General features: G+C 37.9%; 1 protein-coding gene across 1 annotated transcript in view; it reads right to left on the bottom strand.

Moving 5' to 3' along the window:
- Positions 1–20,710, bottom strand: part of LOC122734552 (KAT8 regulatory NSL complex subunit 1-like) — a 129,082-nt gene that overhangs the window by 45,887 nt on the left and 62,485 nt on the right. The window contains 2 exon segments of the mRNA XM_043975445.1: positions 1,749–1,876; positions 15,160–15,318. Of these exon segments, the coding sequence (XP_043831380.1) occupies positions 1,749–1,876; positions 15,160–15,318 (287 nt within the window).

Here is a 20,710-nt window from a genome sequence, read left to right as displayed (position 1 = left end):
AATTCCCCTATTTACATTATTCTTCAATGGAAAACTATCTCCCCCAGATGTCAATGGATTTGTAACCTCACGATGCTGCAGATTACAATCCATTCATACCTGTTCACATCCATACAAGTAAAACAACCTAACTCCCCATACATTGTTTTGATATGATATTGTCTGTCCTTTGTTCTCAAAGAGGACATCATCCTGATGTCATGACTTGCAATGAATTAGATTTAAGTGAAGGAGGGCTGTGAAAGGTCACCAACCTCACTTACTCCTCCAGAGCTACCTGGGTCCAAAGGCAAGATATATATCAGGACAACTGGAGATGGTCCTGGATGTTTAAGGCAATCTGGGTTAAGTGACTTGCCCAGGGTCACACAGCTAATAAAGTGGCTGGGGTCACATTTGAACTCAGGAACAGAAGTCTTTCTGACTCTCGGCCCAGGACTCTATCCACTCTACCACCTAGGGGACCCGTCATATTGCCATATCACTAATAAGAAAAGGTAAATTTGACATCCCACCCCCACCTCCAATTGTCCTATGACCATAAGCTCTTCTTGAGGGCAGGGGCTGGTTTGCTTACTGCTTGTATTTGTATCCCCAGTCCAGTACTTATACTAAGTAAGCATTTAACAGAAAAAGGCTTGCTGGCTGAATGAGAATAAACGTTGCTACCTAAACATCTAAAGTTGACCTATTATTTGGGTTTTTTTTGTTTTTGATTTTTTTTTTGTTTTTTTGGCAGGGCAACGGGGGTTAAGTGACTTGCCCAGGGTCACACAGCTAGTAAGTGTTAAGTGTCTGAGGCCGAATTTGAACTCAGGTCCTCCTGAATCCAGGGCCTGTGTTTTATTCACTGTGCCACCTAGCTGCCTCCCCTATTATTTGTTTCAAATGAGACTTCCCATTTCCTGGCTGGTATAGACATGTAGGATAAACCAAAGATCTATCCCTTCAAAATACCACATTTTGAAAGGAGGCAGTATCTGGATCTTTTTACAATTGGCACTGATCAGACCACATTTAAAGAACTGTGTTCAGTTTGTGGTACACCGTTCTCTGGAAAATGGGCATGTTTTGAGGAAGGAAACTCCAAACTATGTCATATGAGGAAAAGTGATTTAACCTAAGGATGTTTAGCCTACAGAACAGAAGGCTGAGGGGAGCTTTCTTTGCTAACTACAAATATGTTAAGGTTGTCACACAGAAACACTATTACAGCTACTCTGTGTAGCTCCAAAAGAAAGCACTAGCAGGGACACCTGACATCTAAGTAATGGATTCTTCTAATTCTGTGTTCATCAAGCAGACCTCCATTCTGTAACCAAGTGTTCTATGAGGACCAACTCACCAAAAGCCAGTTATCTTACCAAATTGTAAATTAACTGACTGATATTTTGATTTAGAAGCATCTTATATTTGATTAGCGCAAAAGAATTCCCAAGCCTGATCATGCTTAGGAAAATTAATAATAATGATAATTCCTCACATTTGTATGGTGTTTTATAGTATAAATAGTGATATCCTCACTATATTACCATAAGGCAGACAGATAAAATAAATTTGGAACTGAATCCTAAAATCACATGAGCTGGGAAAAATTCTCTATGAAGCATGAATAGGAAGTCTCATTTTCCCATTACTTGAATCACAACACTATTTAAGATAATGAAGTCATAATTATAATTTCAGTACAGTACTTCTTTTTAAAAAAGGGGAAAAAAAGAGAAGCAACAGAAATTTTAAAAACCAACCAGTTTATTACTCCATTGATGTGGCATGTTGCTGTGTGGTCTTTTGGAAGGCTAGAAGTCCCATTGATGGGGTGAAAGGATGGAGTTGGATACATAGGACTTTCCAAAGATTGCATAAGTTGAGGACTCTGTAAGAGAAAAATTAAAAGGTGACAAGAAAGATTTTGTAGTGACTTCCTGTCTTTCCACCAGATATGAACTTAGTTTTCTCCCTCCACCTCCAACCTGAACTATAAATAAACCTTGTTCGTCCTTCTCCTCTAAAAGCTATTTTGGAGATGTAGCTAAAGAATCACTTGTTAGAGCACCAATAATAATAATAATGATAATAATATCTAAAATCTATAACCATACATTTATACTATGTGCCAAGTACTGCTTTACAAATATTACCTCATTTGGCCTTCATAATATTTACACATGAGGAAAATGAGGAAAACATAAGTGATTCTGCCCACACAGCTTGTAAGTATCTGAGGGTGGAGCTGAACTCAGGTCTCACTTACTCCAGGCCCAGCTCTCTATTCACAGCAGACTGTCAGAGGACAAGTTGTATTATGCATAAAAATGAATTAGAATCCAACTTTTGCTGGTTTCTTAGCCCTGGGTAGAGTAAGTGAGATCCATTTGCTATTATGATCATTCAGCTGTGTTTATCCAAACCAGTAATTACTTATTAAGTATTTAGAAAGTGTAAGGCAGTACGAGAAGTACTACAGATACCAAGTCAAAAAGAAAAATTGTTCTTCCTCTCCAGGAGCTTGCATTCCAATTTGGGGGGAAGGAAAGGAATCAGAAGTATAATTTGACAAAGGAGAGAACACAACAAGGGGATCAGAAAAATTTCTGAAAGGCAATTGCTACAAAAAAGAGAGTAGCTTTTTCTTTTTTTAAATGAAGAGAAAAGTTTTTAGATCATTTTGTAAAAAAAATTTACAGAAAAGGCCAGAAAGAATCAGCCAAGTAAGATAGCATTGAAAGTTACAATTTAAAAAGAAAAGCTGGGGGGGGGGGGGCAACTAGGTGGCACACTGAATAAAGCACTGGCCCTGGATTCAGGAGGACCTGAGTTCAAATCTGGTCTCAGATGCTCGACATTTACTAGCTGTGTGACCCTGGCCAAGTCACTTAACCCTCATTGCCCCATCCCAACCCCCCCAAAAAAGATAGGAGGGGATGGGATCTAAACAAACACACAAACATAAGTTATAAAGCTTATAAATCCTGGGAAAATTTGAGCAGCATGTCTAGCAGAAAAAGATGGAATCCAGAGTCACCATTAAAGAATATAAATGCATTTACAGAGAAAAGTAGCAGTAGTAAAACTAGCTTAAAGAAAGTCTGATAAAACACATTTCAAGTAAAGCCAAGCCAAGAGAATTCATGAACCAAAATGGAAAGACACATTATAAAAATGGAAAAGATGTGCAAATATATTTTTACATAAAACTTTTTATTACTGTCAAGGACAATAAAGTAACATTAACACCATAGTCTTATACACAAGGGCTTCTTAAACTTTTCCTAGTCATGACCCCTTTTCACCTGTAAAATTTTTCTGCAACGCCAGGTACACAGGTATATAAAATAGGTAAACATAACCTTTTACTGTTGCCAAATTCTCCATGAAACCCACATTCAGTTATATGACCCCATGTGGTGTCACAACCCACAGTTCAAAAAACTTTGCTATAAACAAGGTGTTTAAAAAGTCCTTAAAGAGAATAAACATGGAAAAGGCAACTGGATTAGACCCAAGTGCACATAGAGGAAATAGAAATTGGAATACATTTGACTCTTAAGTCTCATGTGGAAAGAAGAATGGTACTAGACATCCTTCATGGACTCTGCTCTCTCTGGATTAACTTGTAAGTTAATACAAATTGAGAAGAGATTCTCAAAAGTCTCCTTGCAAGTCCTCTAGAGGAAATAATTATGGAAGTCATGTAAAAATCTAAGTGACAGGTATTAAAAGAATGGAGAAGGATGGTATTCTCATTGGACAGCCAATTTCCTTTATGTTTTTAAGAAGACATGTTTTTTGAGTAATATAGAAATGTTTAATGTGACTATACAGATTGCTTGCTGTCTTGAGGGGGGAGGGAGGGAGAAAAATTTGAAACTAGAAATCTTATAAAAACAAATGTTGAAAACTCTCTAAATGTAACTGGAAAATAATAAAATACTTTTATGACTAAAAAAGGTAAGTTCTTCTGATTCTTGAAAAAAAAAAGTACAATCCCTTGACAGAAAAAGCCGACTAGAGTTAAAATTCTTAGCCTACAGTAACTAAAGCCTTCAACTAGGACCACAAATTAAAATAAAAAGCTTTGGATTTGAGACACTCTACCTAGTTTTTAATGAGAAAACTAGTAGTTTGATTAATTAACCTTATATTTTTTGCAAGAAAATCTACTTATGGCCAACTATCAGCAAGATTTGAAAAATTACAAGTATACTAAAGGGTTTGTTCAGTTGGGAAGCAAAACAATTATATGAAGCTTTCACCAGTCCGACATTCAACTTGCTATACTTCTGCCAATGTTCAGGAGAATGCTGTTAGTAGATACTATAACTTCTAGTCTACTACAAGAATTTCAATATACTTAATCCCTGCAGTATCTTCAGTCTACTCAGGCAGTTGCATATTCATAAGTATTAAATGCCAAGAAGGCACAAAAGCATTATTCTATTGCACTGGGTAAACTCAAGCTCAGAAAGAGTGTCCAGTATAGCAGAAAAATAGCATGAGAAAGCAAAGACTATTTATCCATTTCTCAGGCAAATGAACATGCAAAGGACCTGCATGCAGATCAGCAGCTGAGTTTTATATTTCCAAGTTCTTCAATACGGGGACTCCTAATGTATCACTTAAATTTAGAAATGATAGGGGAAAGGTGGGGATGAGAGGGAGAAAACATTTGCTTGACTCACTTTTGGTTCAATCAATTAATGTTTTAAAATTCTATTTTACCTCTTTTTCTTTTAATATGATTCCCCCAAATTAATTAATGCATTTATTTTCTCTCCTCACTTCTCTATGTCCCAAGTAAATAACAAGAAAATCAAATATACATAATAAAATAGAGCAAATTCCCTGAGCAACTATGTAAAAAAAAGGTGTCTCATTCTGAATTTTCCGTCTATAACTTTTCTGTCAGAAAAGATGCGGTTCATCATCAGTTCTCTGGAATTATAGGTGTGGTTTTTTTTACTATAATACTGTTGTCATGGTATACATTATTCTACTTCACTCTGAATAAGTTTATACAGATCCTCCCACTTTCCTCAGAAACTATTCATTTCATCATATTTTATAGTGCAATAACATTCTATTACATTCATATGACAAGATTTGTTTAGCCACTTTTCTAATAGGGGGCACTATTTCTAAGTGCCAGTTTTCTGCTACCACAAAAAGAGTTGCTATAAATATATAAATATTCATCAACTAAGATTTAAGTATCTCCTTCCTGTCAGACATTGTACTAAGGCACTGGGGCTATCAAGACAAAGGCTAGAAATCCTCTATATGCACCATGATCCCATCTCTTCCAATGTACTTCAGTAGATTGTCACCATTATCATTCTTATTTTCTCTCTTATTTTCAATTTCTCCATATCTACTAGTTCCTTTCCTGATTTCTCTTATCCTTAATGTACCTTCACCTGAATACTACTGTCCCTGCTAGCTTCCATCCTAAATTTCTCATCTCCGCTAAATTCTACTTCTTCTTTTCTGTATAAACTCTGAAATCTGGCCTGTTCCTCAATTCCCAGTTTCTTGGTGTTATGGGAGGATTATGAGCCCCTGTTACCCCAAAACTTGTCTGGGGAGGTCAAGGAACTTTTTCCTTGAAACCTCAGGAGTTTTCCCTCGAAATCAAGTAGGCCTCTCCTAGAGTTCAATCAAGGACATACACACCCAAAAGAGATAAGCAGCACCAGATTGAATTGAGCATGCTCCAGGACCACCACCCTGCATTCCAGTCCTCCCTAAGCACCTGGATGAGGTAATCCTTTTGGGAGTGACCACACCAGGAGAAGACCACCTGGAACTGCCCACCAGCGGACGGCTCTGACCCACCAGGATGGAGTTAAGGCCCATCACCAGATTGCTCACAACTGGTCATCACCTACCTCAGCCTACCACCAGAGCACCCCCAGCCCATCACCCAATAACAGACATTCTTACCCACGCCATCTGAACCCTATTACTACCCAAGCTAGTTGGGGAGGAAAGTGTTTTGTTTCTCCAAAACCTTCCTCCTGGCCAGTTTCTCTTGTGCCCCAATAAACCTGTTCTTTTATTCCTAAATAGGACTTGCATGAGAGTATAATTCTTTACAGAGAAACCCTTAGGACCCACGTGCTTTCTCCCCATATCATTTGGGCACCTCAACGTGGCTGGGTACCGGACCTTCCTCTTCTGGACACACAGCACTTGGAGTAGGAAAGAACACATTTCGTATAATCCCTCTCTCTCCCCAACCTGACCCCCACCAGGGCTGGATCATCAGATTGCTGGGTGTGTAAGAGATACCCCCAGGATAGTGATGGGTCCCTTCCCATAGTTCATGGTGCTAATTTTTCTACTTCTATGCCTCTTCCTTTTATGTCTCCTCGCTATGCAACCCTCCCTATATTCGCAACACCATGGTGGGGCATTTCATGTTTCACTGCTGGGAAGGCTTTTACCAACATCACTTATCCCAGGAAGCAGTACACAGGGACAATGTTGATTAAGGGAGGGAAAGTGATCAATGGACCTCACCAGCTTACATGTCTAGAGGGGAAATGGAAAGGCACCTCCTTTCCATTTAACCTCACACATGCCTGTGCGTAAATTGTACAGGATCACCAGTCCCCTCAAATAATAAAAAGGGTTCATTTTACTTGTCCAAGTGCACAAACTGGCAACCCGATTACAATTGTCCTGACAATATAATGCTACATTTTGCTGGTTTTTTGGTCGGTCTCTCTCTTTTTTTAAAAGATTATTTGTTATATATAATGACTCAGGGAGGGAGATGGGGGAGGGGGAAAATTATGGTGAATTTTTTAAAAAGACATCAAGAGGGGCAGCTAGGTGGTGCAGTGGATAGAGCACTGGGCCTGTAGTCAGGAGGACCTGAGTTCAAATCCAGCCTCAGACACTTGACACTTACAAGCTGTGTGACCCTGGGCAAGTCACTTAACCCCAATTGCCTCACCCCAAACGAAAAAAAAACAATAAATGAAAGAATTTAAGGGGTGTGGTAAAAATTATTGGAGTTTTAGGTGATTCATTTGTTACTAAGTTACTAAGTTTTTGAAGGACCTCCCCTTTTGGGGGAGGAAGATTGAATGCTCCCTGAAGGGAGGCTGAGGCTCTTCTGGAACACAAGTTCTCTGTCTCTGTGTCTCTCCTGCCCTTCCAGTGGTGGGAGCAACTGTACACTTTCCAGATTTTAGTGAGTGAACACAGAAAACCCTAAATTCCTTTGAATTAGCTTAACTGGAAATGATCTAGGGATTGCATAGACTAAGTTTAGAGTTAAGAGTGTGTGTATTTCTTTTTCCTATTTCCTTATCTATGATTTTTATTAGTTTCACCTTTGTTATTTAATTAATTCCCAAGTAATAAAATCTGATCCTTCTGTGAATTAAAACTGTAAGGCTCCTTTCTTATTGGCATGGGAGAAATATCTAAAAGGGCAGTTCAGAGGGGAGTGTGAACCTAAAGGTCCCTCATATTTCTGGGACCCCAATATTTTGGCAAGTCACCCAATTAATGCTCCGTATATCAAATTTTGGCCCTCACAGGGGTAGCTCTCCTGTGCCATCCCTCCCCCACCCTTTAAAGCAAAACTCAGTTCTGTGGGTGCCTTTTTGTGTTTCCTAGTTCTGTTCTCACCAGTCTCTGACCTGGGGAATGCCCTTGAGGTTCATGATCATACTTATTCCTACCTGGCTTTGTTGATTCTGTACTAAGCCTGTCAATCCTGTTCCTTGAATCTTGGCTGATGTCCCAGCTTTGGTCTTGTTCATGTTGCTGATTCCTGCACTTCACTTATCCCGTTTCACTCTTTCTGCTGCATTTATCTTTATGGACTCTGGACTGTCCTTTCCCTGCTGGGGCTGCTAATGTTTACTTTGTAGTAAGTGAGCTCTGCCCTTGGTCTGAGCTGTGTGTGCCAAAGAGTCATTCAAGGTCAAGAAAAATTCTAATTATTTTAGTTAATCATATGGCAACTTAATACCTCTATCATTCTTTTACAAAGAAGCTTAGCTGTCCTTCCCAAACTCCATTACATCTTTAATGAATTATGACAATTACATCAAGATTCAGAAGAAGGGGGAAGTCAAAGCTTATTTTTTAAAATAAAAAATGTTAGTATATTCTTTTGAAACACTATTATTTTCTCTCTTAAGCACTGATGGCAGGGTACCCTTGACAGCTAATCTTACAGGGACATTGATGAATCCATAATATCATTAATGTGGATTATTTCTGGCATACTTGCACTTTCTCATTCAGCAAAATTCTTGCCCATGTCCTTGCATAAATCTTCTGTAGAGGTTTTATCCAAGCACGGTAAGCTTTTCTCTAAGTCTTTTTTTTTTTTTGGTGGGGCAATGGGGGTTAAGTGACTTGACCAGGGTCACACAGCTAGTATGTGTCAAGTGTCTGAGGCCAGATTTGAACTCAGGTCCTCCTGAATCCAGGGCCAGTGCTTTATCCACTTCGCCACCTAGCTGCCCCTCTCTAAGTCTTTTGATAGACATTACTGATGATATCACTGACCTGTTAGTAACATCTGCTTTGATTACTCTTGCCATTGTCTTTACATAGGAATACGCCATGGCTAAAACAATCTGGGCCATGATTAACTTCTCTCTAATTTAGAGAAGTTTGAACTCTCCCTAGCTCTGTCACAGTACCCCACGAAGCCCCACATTCTCTTTTCTGTGCCAATGCACAGGTTGTCCCTTATGCCTGAAATGCTTTGTACTACATTCATCTCTTGGAATTTCCAGCTCCCTTCAAAGACCAATTTAAAAGCCAATTCCTCCAAGAAGCATTTCCTGATTGTCCAGTTGTTGATGCCTCCTTCACCACTGTGTACTTAATTTAAAAACATCCTGCATTTACTATCTGATAATATGGTATATGCCCCCTAGTAAATGTCTCACTTTTGTTTTTGCATTAACAGTATTTCACAGTGCCTTGCATAGAACAGATTCTTAATAAATACTTATTGGCTGACTTGCTCAAAGACACCCAATGCTAATAAATGATACAGGAGGTTGTGATTTGTCCATCATTATCAAAGAGAACCATGACAGTGGGAGGTGAGGTCATGATTTAGAGTGAATGAATGAATTAATTGGAGGGCTCTGCAAAGTCCTTAGAGCCATCTGGGTCAAGTGACAAGATAGTCATCAGGATGACTGGAGATGGCCCCAGACCTTAGAGGCAACTGAGGTTAAGTGACTAGCCTAGGGTCACAGATAATAAATGTTGCTCCTGAGGCAGAATTTGAACTCAGGTCTTCCTGGCTCCAGGGACAGTACTCTATCCACTACACCACCTAGCTGCCCCTTCGATGAATGTTAACAGAAGAGTTGGCCCTAGCCAAATTGCTTCCTCATTTATTAGTCTGAGAGGAACTATTCAGGAATTTAGGAATCCAAATAAATTTTGATTATTTAGATGTTTCAGTGGATAGAGTACCAGGCCTGGCATCCGGAAGAACTGAGTTCAAATATGGCCTTCAACACTTACTAGCTGTATGAACAGCAAGTCAATCCCTGTTTTATCTCAGGTTCCTTTTCTGTAAAATGGGAATAATAGCACCTACCTCCCAAGGTTCTTGTGAAGATGATAGATAAGGTATCTAAAAAGAGAATTCACTGACGCCAAACTCACCGATTTTGCCTGAAGCCTTTATCATGGTGTATTTTTTAAAAATTATTTTTATATATATATTTTTTAACCAACTACAATCCCAGGAAATTGTGGGAAGACAGAAGCTTTCAAATACCTAAAGGAACCTAAAAACCCAACAAACACCCCAGTAAATCTCTAGAAACGTACCAGAAAGAATAATGGTAAAGAAAACTGAAAAGAATCAGCCATAAACGTCCCCATACAGTCTAGGTTTTCACAAAATGACACCTAGAATCTTGTTGAAGCAATGAGAACAGATGAGGCCAGGCCAGTGGAAGGTGAAGAATGTGAGCAGCCAGGTAAGCCTGGATACAGCTACAAGACAGGAGACAGGGCAAATCAGCCTTTCAGGAGATTATACCGAAGTCAATATGTAGTTAACCACTGACCAACCCCAAACCCATGTGGTGCTAGCTTGAAACATAGCAGGAGGGAAGGCCTGACAATTCCTGAAGAAGGTAGGCATTAATCTTAGACACTATACTGAGGAATAAGCATTCAAGTGTATGGAAGAGAGCAAAGAAAAACCCAAGCACAAACCCCAAATCTATAAACTAAGGCTGAAGATAAGTGTAAACAAAAGAAAATATTGCACATAATGAAGAAACACCCTGGATGAAGAATAGCCCAAAAGATAAACCCACCGGAATAGAATAACTAAACAATGTCTAAGATAGAAGAATGCCTCCTATAAGAAGTACCAAAATAAAAACTTCTAGGAACATTAGAACTCAAATTTGGAACTCATAGGATGAAGAGAAAATATTACAAAGTAACCAAAAAGAACTAGTCAGGATCACACATGATTGAGCAGTCCCCACTACATGGGAGAAGAAAGACATAAGACATTCCCAAATGAAAAAGGTAAGAGTTTATTATAACCAAGACTAACCTATGCAAAAAAACTGAAAATAATTTGAGAAAAAAAATGAATCTTTAATGTGTATCTTCCTTCCAACACCTGAGATTTTCATCTTTTGTGATCTCTGCCAGCTTGAAGAGTGTGAGGAAGAAGTCCAAAGTTGCTTTAATTCACATTTATCTAATGACTATCACAGATTTCTCACTATGATAATTGTTCATATACTTTGATTCATTTATTTATTGGGGAAATGGTTCTTAGTCTTTTTTTTTCTCTTCAGGGCAATGAGGGTTAAGTGACTTGCCCAGGGTCACACAGCCAGTAAGTGTCAAGTGTCTGAGGCCACATTTGAACTCAGGTCCTCCTGAATCCAGGACCGGTGCTTTATCCACTGTATAACCTAGCTGCCCTGGCTCTTATTCTTATGAATTTGAACTAGTTCCTCACATATCTTGAAAATGAATCTCTTATCTAAGAAGCCTGCTGCAAACCACCCCCCCCATTTGTTTTCCTTTGTAATTTTAACTGCCTTAGATTTGTGCCAAAACTTTTTAATTTTACATAACCAAAACTGCCCATTTTGCTTATGAATATCTCTAGTACTTTTTTTTTTTTGCAGGGCAATGGGGGTTAAGTGACTTGCCCAGGGTCACACAGCTACTAAGTGTCAAGTGTCTGAGGCCGGATTTGAACTCAGGTACTCCTGAATCCAGGGCCAGTGCTTTATCCACTGCACCACCTAGCCGCCCCCTCTAGCACTTTTTAAGTCTTGAACTCCCTCCATTCCATGGAACTGAAAGGTAATTTTTTTCTTATTCTCTAATTTATGATGTGACCTTTTACATTTTTGTCCAGTATCCACTAGGTGGATCTTAGTGGATGGAGCCTTAGTCTGAGCCTAAATTTTGCTAGATTACCATCCATTTTTTCTAGCAGTTTTTGTCAAATAGTGAGTACTTTTCTGTCATTGGGGTACTTTTGTATACTGTGTACCTATCCTGTCCCACTGACTGATCTTTCTTTTTTGACCAGTACTACATTTTTATTGATTATTGCTTTATAGTACAGCTAGATCTGTCCTTCCTACTTTTCTCCATGATTACCCTTGAGATTCATGACTTTTTGTTCCTCCATATAATACCCAGTATTTATATAAGTGCTTTAAGGTTTTCAAAGCACTTTACATGTTATCTCATGTGATTCTCATAACAACCCTTTTGCAGTGGTGTTATTATATCCCCATTTTACAAATGGGGAAACCGGGTTTAGGAGAAGTTAAGTGACTTATTCAGGGTCCCACAGCCAGTAAGCGTCTGAGGTAGGATCTAAAATCGATCTTCCCGAAGCCAAGTTCAATACTCTTGGCCACTGTAAATCCTAGATACCATATGAACTGCGTTTTCCCCCCAAACTCTTTAAAAGTCACTTAACCTTTAATGCCCCTCAAAAAAAAAATCCTTTGGTAGTTTAACTGCTATATCACTGAATAAGTAAATTAATTTAGGTACCATCATTTTACTTATTTTGGCTCAACCTAGCCAAGAGCAAGTAATGTTTCTCCAATTATTTAGGTCTGTATTTTTGCCAAGTATTTTAGAGTTGAAGTCATGTATTTCCTGTGTACATTTTGGTAGACACAATTCAAAATATTTATACTTCTGCAGTAAATATGAACAGAATTTCTCTTTCTAGCTCTTCCTCCTGGGTTTTGCTGGTAACATATAGGAATGCCAATGATTTATGTGGATTTGTTTTATATCATGCAACTTTGTTGATTTTATTTTGAAGGAATTTTTTGGTTGACTTTTTTGTTTTCACTAAGTAAACCATAACATTATCTACAAAAACTATTCATTTTGTTTCTTCTCTACCTATACTTATTTCAATTTGAAGAGTTCCTGATGAAAAGGTCAGAACTGAGTAGAAACCATAAAATGCAGAGAGAAACACGGGAAGCTTAATAAATCTGATCAGCCAGAAGGAAGTAAGTGATGAAATGTTTACATATTATTGGGGGAGAATAAATAATATCCTCTAAAACCCCTAACATTCTGAAGGGTGAAGGTAGAGGACCTGGTAGTGGTTTTATTCTGTTTTGATGGTCTTAGAAAAAGAAAATGGGAGACAAACAGATTGGAGGAAAAGGAGGGAGGAACTCTTACATACTAGGGGAGCATAAGAAAAAGAGAATATAGAGATGAAGATGGGAGGAGAGATGGACACCAAATGTACCTTACACACATTTGAAAAGGACAAAAGAAGGTTGAATATGTAAGTGTGCATATTTACATGCAAAGAATGTGATGCAAAAAAACCCAGGAAAATGCAGAAGCAGAGGGAGGTAGGTGAGTAAAAGAAATGAGGGGGTAGTCATAAACCAAACAAGGGATACTTTCCTTTTTTTTTTTAGTGAGGCAATTGGGGTTACGTGACTTGCCCAGGGTCACACAACTAGTAATTGTTAAGTGTCTGAGGCCAGATTTGAACTCAGGTACTCCTGAATCCAGGGCCAGTACTTTATCCACTGCGCTACCTAGCTGCCCCCTCCCTGTTTTACCATGTATATGGAAATGATTATTTTATTTGTACTTCAGAAGAAAAATAAGTTTTGTTTCCCAGATGAAGAGATATCAATAAGACTGCTAGGATGGATAACTAATCCCATGGGATGTGGTCTTGTTGTTATGTTATGGAGCTGGCTAGATGTCAATTTATACTCACTCATTAACCACTCAGGAGAGTTTGGTACCAGGGAGGGAATTCCAAAGCTGAGTGGATTAAGTCCCCTAGAATACGATCTCTGGAGATCAAAGGTTCCCAGAAAGTAAAATAGTGGAGTAAATGGTAAGTAAACTAGACGGGTCACGAAGTATGGAAGTTTCACCACTGCTACATACTGATTTTTTTGTGACCCTGGGCAAGTCACTCAACTTCTATCAGTATACCCAACAAACTTTAAAATAAAAATAAAAAAAAATAAAATACTATATAAGTATCAGTTAATGTTAGAGTAATAGGCTTTGAACACGTATTACTCCAGTTCTGTTATAATATTTGTGTGTGTGTATATATATGTCATTAATAAATGTACTTATGTATTTCATATTTACATAAAGAATATGTAATTAGAAACTAGCAGCTGTTTACTTCAAAATGTCAGGCAGCTAGGTGGTGAAGTAGGTAAGAACATCAGACTTGGAGTCAGAGGATCTGAGTTCAAATTTTGCCTAAGACACTTACTAGATGTGTGACCCTGGGCAAGTTACTTAATCTCTTCCCAGCCTCAGTTTTCTCATCTATAAAATGGAGATAAAAATGGCACCTACCACACAGAGTTTTTATGAGGATACAAGAAGATATTTCTAGAGCATTTTGCAAATCTTTAAGTGCTATGTAACAGCTAGCTAATATGATCATGATGATATCGTCATCTTCACCCAAAATTCTAGTCCAGACTTTACCACAAGATTACTCCCACATGGAACAATTAACTTTTTTTTTTTTTGGTGGGGCAATGAGAGCTAAGTGACCTGCCCAGGGTCATACAGGTAGTGTCAAGTGTCTGAGGCCAGATTTGAACTCAGGTCCTCCCGAATCCAGGGCCAGTGCTCTATCCACCGTGCCATCTAGCTGCCCCCAATTAACTTTTTTTTAATGCTTTAGTTTTCACTATCTTGAGGATATCTGCAAAACATTTAAAGGTGAATTATTCAATAACACTACCATAAAATGTATTATAATTTATTTCACATGCATTAGTATTAATACTCTCCAACGAATTACATGAGATTGACATATACACATGAAATAATATATCAAAGAGAAGCAAGAGGTCAAGAGGCTCTAATTAAACATTGGTAATGGAACCACAAGGTCTCATAGTCTTTCTTTAAAGAAAAAAGTCTTTAAGGTTATACACTCCTACATAAGGCATGGACAGAGTTATATACCTACCACAGAGCCTCAAGATCTAGTATGAAATCTTGCCTTTGGCAGAGGTTAAATAAATATTTGTGAAAACAAATAGAGTACGATGAAAATTATATCACCTGTTAATTCAAAACAAAATAAGTATTATGACTCAACAGAGAAGGGAACCAATAAATTAATCCAATGAGTAGACAATAGATTTTTCTGTTTCCACAATAGAGGAAAGGAAAAGATTACTATACTAAATAATAAGTACAAAAAGTACCTCAGTTCTATCACTTCAGCAATACAACTTTCTTTGTGTGAAATCAATAAATATAAAAAGTTAAGCTTATGATTTAGGCCTTTGAATCTGGTGGTACATATATTTTCTAGAACACCGTCACTTGATACAGTGGAAGTTTCCAACATTTCCCCTATTTTTTTAAACTACTGAAACAAGATAGGCTGGTTTAATGTTTTTCTGGCTAAGTTTCACTTTCTAAATCTTAAGAGATTAGTATAGTATAAATTAACATAAGGGACTATAAGTGATGAAAATAATGTCTTAAGAGCTCCTCCATTAATTCCTTACCTCAATTTATAGGAGTCTACATCCAGTGACCAACTACTTAAAAATATTTATTCTTTTTGAAGATTAAAAAAAGCCTGATTGCAAGGAGAGAAAATCTTCCTTTGTAACTAACCTGTTTGTCCACATTATGAAGTTCAAGAGAATGACTACATGGAGTAGAATCAAATTTCCAATTCCCCTTGGAGTTTTCCACCTTCAAGGAATCAGTCATTCTGCACTGCTGTTTTATCAAATCTTCATGCTGTTGAGCTTCACCAAGAACAACTGGACCCTGGGAAAGAAAGTTATTACAGATTTTCAGAATAAATTAAAGTTAAAAAAATAACAGGATAAACAGCCACAGAATAAAAACACCACCAAGATACATTTTTATGTATGTGTGTTTATATCTACATATTTATCTACATTTTAATGTTATATTAATTATATTAATTTAAATATTATATATATTTTAAACAGGCCCCTAACAATTTAGTCTCTCTCACAAATTGGGACCCATTGGTCAATTTGTCTCTTAGGTCTGCTATTTTTCACATAGCATTCAGTTTTTCCAAATATAGATAAGAAAAAGTGATTTTCCACTATATGAGATTATCCTTACCAGTTTTATGTCAGTTTTTTCTACATATTTGTTCAAGTAAATTAAAAAACGGGTAATGAAAAAGACAGGGGATACACCTACAGACTTGGCAGGGGAAGGGCCATTCCCACAGGCACCCAAAGACCACAGTTTGTCTAGCATAATTCAAGACAACATTAACCAGGTGTTATTACTTCCATTTGAACAAAATCCATAATTATCACCTGTCTTATTCTTCTTCTGATCCCACAGCTGATTCACTGGTACTTAGGACTTTATTTGTAAAAATATTGTTTTTCCTGGTTTTCCCTAATTCTGCCTCGAAATCTACTCCACTTGTTTTGAAATTATTTGACTCCAGAAATGATTTTAGAATGGAGAATTCATAAGTGGGTTTCCCACTAACCCATCTTGCTGTTCAGGGTCTCCCCTCCTGAAGAAATCTGTCCCACAGCTCCACTTGAACAATATTCATATATTCTCAGTTTTTATACTTTGTTGCTGATATACCTTTAATAAATTTAATAAAGAAAAAACACTAAAGAGAGGGGAATCATCATTTAACATCAATAGGAATTCTGCCCTAGTAGAACAGTAATTCCAGAACGATGTGATTGTAAGCATATGTTTATATAGGATACACATTACTGTTTTCCACACACGTTTAAAGTTTGTTTACTTTTAAAGGAAAGGAAGAATACCAACCCAACATTAAAAGTTGCCCAAAGGGTACTAGTACTGTAACACAAGAGCAGGGTGGGGGAAGCAACAAGCAACTACAGGTGTTCTGAATCCCACCTCTGAAAAATCCATTAACATTAGAAATGCATTGTGCTGTATACCCCTTTATTATTTATGGCACTTCATCAATGATCTCTTATGGAAAGCCAAGTAGAGAAACAATTTAAAACTTTCCTTCCCACTAATTGCCATATAAACTCTTTTATTTGTTAATGTAATTTTTATTTTCTTTTACTTTTTTCTCTCTTTCCTTCAAGGTAACTAGGTATAGTGCAGTGGCTAACACTGTTGGTCCTGGAGTCAGAAAGACCTGAATTCAAATTCAGGCTCAGACACTTCCTTGTTGTGTGATCCAATGCAAGTCACAACCTATTTGCTTCAGGTTCCTCATCTATAAAATGGGAATTATAATGGCACCTACCTCCCCAATGTTGTTGTGAGGATCAAATGAGAAGTGTAAAGCATTTAGCACAGTGCCTGGCCACAGAGTATTTAGTATATAAATGTTAGTTATTACTATTCTACCTACCTCCCCACAGGAGGGAAATAAAAAATAACAAAGAAAGACTCTTCTAACAAATTTGAATAGACAAAGGCAAAAGAAATCCCCACAATAGCCTTATTTAAAAATGTTATGTTTTATTCTCAGTCTTTGCTCTATTACCTCTCTGTCAGGAGGTAAGTTTATTGATGGGACTCTGAAATAGTAGTCACCATATGGATCAGCTCTTACGTCTTTCAAAGTCATTTCTCTTTATAACGTTGTTAGTGCATAAATTGCTCTCCTGATTTGGCTCACTTTATTTTGAATCCATTCATTTTGGTCTCTCAGGCTTCTTTGAAACTGTCCCTTTCTTCATTTCTTGCAAAGCATTAGGATTCCCTTAATTTATATAATTTGTCAAGTCATTCTCTAACTAATGCATTTTCAGTTGTGCTTTAGTTTCCAGTTCTCTGTCAAGACAAAAAGCTGGCAGAAATATTTTTGTGTACATGGTCCTTCTCTTCTCTTTGATCTCTTTAGGATCTTGGCTTATTGGTGGTACAGTTGGATAAGAGAATGCATAGATCAATAACTTTGGGGAACATAGTTCCAAATTGCCTTCCATAATGGTTGAACCAATTCAAAGCTCCATTGGCAGTGGAGTCATGTGTTTCATCTGCTATAGTCCCTACAATAATTGTCATTTCTTTTTTGTCATCATTGTCCATCTGATGTAATGTGGAACATCACTTGCTTAAATTTATGTTTCTTAGATTTGGACCATTTTTTACATGGCTTTTGATAGCTTAGATTTTTTCCATTGAACATTGCCTATTTAAAAAAAAAATTGGGGGGGGGGGAGAACAGGGCAATGGGGGTTAACTGACTTGCCCAGGGTCACACAGCTAGTAAGTGTCAAGTATCTGAGGCCGGATTTGAACTCAGGTACTCCTGAATCCAGGGCCGGTGCTTTATCCCTTGCACCAACTAGCCGCCCCCTAACATTGCCTATTTATATCTTTGGAACATTTGTCAAATGGGAAATGGATCCTAGAAAAGTCTTAATGCTGAACTCTTGGTTCCTTCACAAGACAGAGAGAAACAAGGTTTGGAGACAAAAGCTCAAGCTGGCCCTTTGATATAACTGTTAAGAGACTCCGTCCAGAGCACAAAGGCTGGAGGGTTAAACAGTTTCATACTTCCTCTCAAGCCAGGCCAGCAGAATGGCACTTGGTATTTTTTAGGGTTGTGACTTCTATCAGACACACTTATGGTCAATCAGAGGTTTAGCACACAATCTTTTTTATTCCCAAACAGGCTAAATGAATTTATGATTGTGCTACTCTGTTTCTTTGCATTTTACTGGCTAATCAAGGAAGAGCTGAAAGTTTAACTTTTTGTCACTACTAAGTGGTGCTGCCAAATAAGTGAGGTGGATCATATTTTGCTGTTTAACAAGATTCTTTTAACAGTTATTCAGTTTTCTAGTGCCTCTACCATAAAATACTATGCTGGGTACAAAGAGGGTAAACAAAAAGCAATGATGATGCCTGTGTCCTAAAGGTGCTTAAAAACTAGCTGGAAAGATGAAATCTATATAAAATGTCAATCTCTCTCTCTCTCTCTCTCTCTCTCTCTCTCTCTCTCTCTCTCTCTCTCTCTCTCTCACCCACCCACACACACACACACACACACACCCCTTTTTACTGTCCTCTGACAGAGAGAACAGGTGTGCCTTAGACTCCTACCTGAATGAGCAAGAGTAACGTAAGAGAGGGATATTACTCAGCTGACTTGGACACTGTTTCAACTGTGGAACTGCTTCTGGTTCCTCTACCTCCAAAGAGAGATACAGAGACTCCTGGGAGTCGTGCCTGTTTCCGTCAGAGTACAGAGAAGGAAAAAAAAAAGATCACTGCAAAGGAGGAGGACAAATGTGTGCACACAGAAACAAAAGCATCCACTGTACAAATACTGGGACAGGAGGCTAGGAGAGAAGGATGGTTACACTAAACTAGGTGGGATAAAAATCCCTAGAATGCTCAGAAAATGCCATTTATTTCCATAATCCTCTCTGGTAGAATTTTCACAAAACCTCAAAGGATAAAAAGATAGCCAATGAAAGCAGCATACAACTTGCTGGTTTTTACAGGCACAGAAGTTATCAGGGAATCAGCTATAGCTGTGACTTTGATTTTCAGGCAGCACCCCTGGGCTCTATTAGAACTGAAACGATAAGATTACTATAAATAAAGAAATAAAATACTAGGGGTATTTAGGAAATGAGAAATTGTAATTGGAGGTCAGGAGAGCATTTGAAGACTATGATGGCACAACTATAGATATAAAGAGTAGTTATAAAGAAGTCTATTCAAATAACCATTAAAATGGATTAGTCTTATTCCTTCAAACTTAAGATAGTAAGAAGAAAAATATCTTTTTTATTAAAATCAACCCAATTGTAACTCTCTGTTCTTTAGTCAGGAAAGGCAGGGGAAATCGTTCACTATAGAAAATACTACCATACTTAACGACATCATAAAGACATTAAGCCAAGATGGCTGCTTGAAGAGGAAGCAAACAACGCAGTTCCCAAATACCAACCTTCTAGCAAAAATTTGAAATTCATATCAGACTTAATAATGATAAGTAAATCCAATTAAAAACTACACTAAAGCACTTCTCTCTTCCTAGAACTACATAAAAAAGCAGTATGAAATAGGACAGGGGGTGCCAGTAAAGCCAGGGCCAGAACCAGAGCAGACACAGGTAAATAAGTTGTTAGCTGGGTAGCATCAACAGAGAACAGTAAGAAATATCTATAGTCTACAAGGTTGTGTGTACAGAGGCAATAAGATCAGATGACTCCTTTGGGGAACCTTGGAAGTCCTAGAGCCATAGCAACCAGTGTGGTACAGAAGCACACAAAGCAGGATATGCCAGGCCTAAAAACTTTGAAATCCCTAGAACTCTGTCCTGAGATGATATAGAGGGTCTTAAAGATCTAGGCTTTGAATGTTAAAGATTGGGGCTGGAGGTTGCTAACTCCATGAGGTCAACCCAGAAACTTAGGGGACCCAGAACAAGAACAGGCAAGGTCAATCATTCCACTCAAATGTGGAGCAAGAGGCAGAGTTTGGAGCTAGCACAAAACCTTAACTAAAAAACTAAAGCTGGAGAGATAAGTAAGCCAAAGAAGAACTGACTAGTATTAAAAACAAATCAATCCCGGGGGCAGCTAGGTGGCACCGGCCCTGGATTCAGGAGTACCCAAGTTCAAATCTAATCTCAGACACTTGACACTTACTAGCTGTGTGACCCTGGGCAAGTCACTTAACCCCCAATGCCCCACAAAAAAAAAAGAAAAGGAAAACAAATCAATGCCCCCAGAACCTGTAGGGCTAGAGATATCCCCCAAAGAGAGAATAACCCCATAACTGTAATCAGAGACTCAAAAGAAAAATTTTTTTTCCATTAAGATTAAGCATCTAGAATAACTGAAGCAAGATATAATTCTTTCTCTCTCGGCTCTGGAGAAAAAAATTTGAAGGAAAATATTTTGGAATACTTTGGAAGAAAAACTGGTCAAACTTATCCAAGTGAAGAATTCTCTGAAAATCAGAACCAGCCAGAAATCAGTAACTCCAGGAGAATGGCAAAAAATACTAGAAAAAAATCAAAAGAATGGGAAGGGGGGGAATGAATTTATCTAAGTTAAAACAAGTGATCTGGAAAACAAGTCAAGGAGAGATCATTTAAAAATCAGTGGTCCTTTGGCAAAGAATTGGAAACTAAGGGGATGCTCATTAATTGGGGAATGGCTATTTTCACTCTGTTGTTGTTGTTTTCTTGGTTTTT

The sequence above is a fragment of the Dromiciops gliroides genome, chromosome 1 (assembly GCF_019393635.1).
Source record: "Dromiciops gliroides isolate mDroGli1 chromosome 1, mDroGli1.pri, whole genome shotgun sequence".
NCBI classification, from domain to species: domain Eukaryota; kingdom Metazoa; phylum Chordata; class Mammalia; order Microbiotheria; family Microbiotheriidae; genus Dromiciops; species Dromiciops gliroides.
Note: the sequence above shows the minus strand (reverse complement) of the source record. Positions and strands in the feature narration are given on the sequence as shown.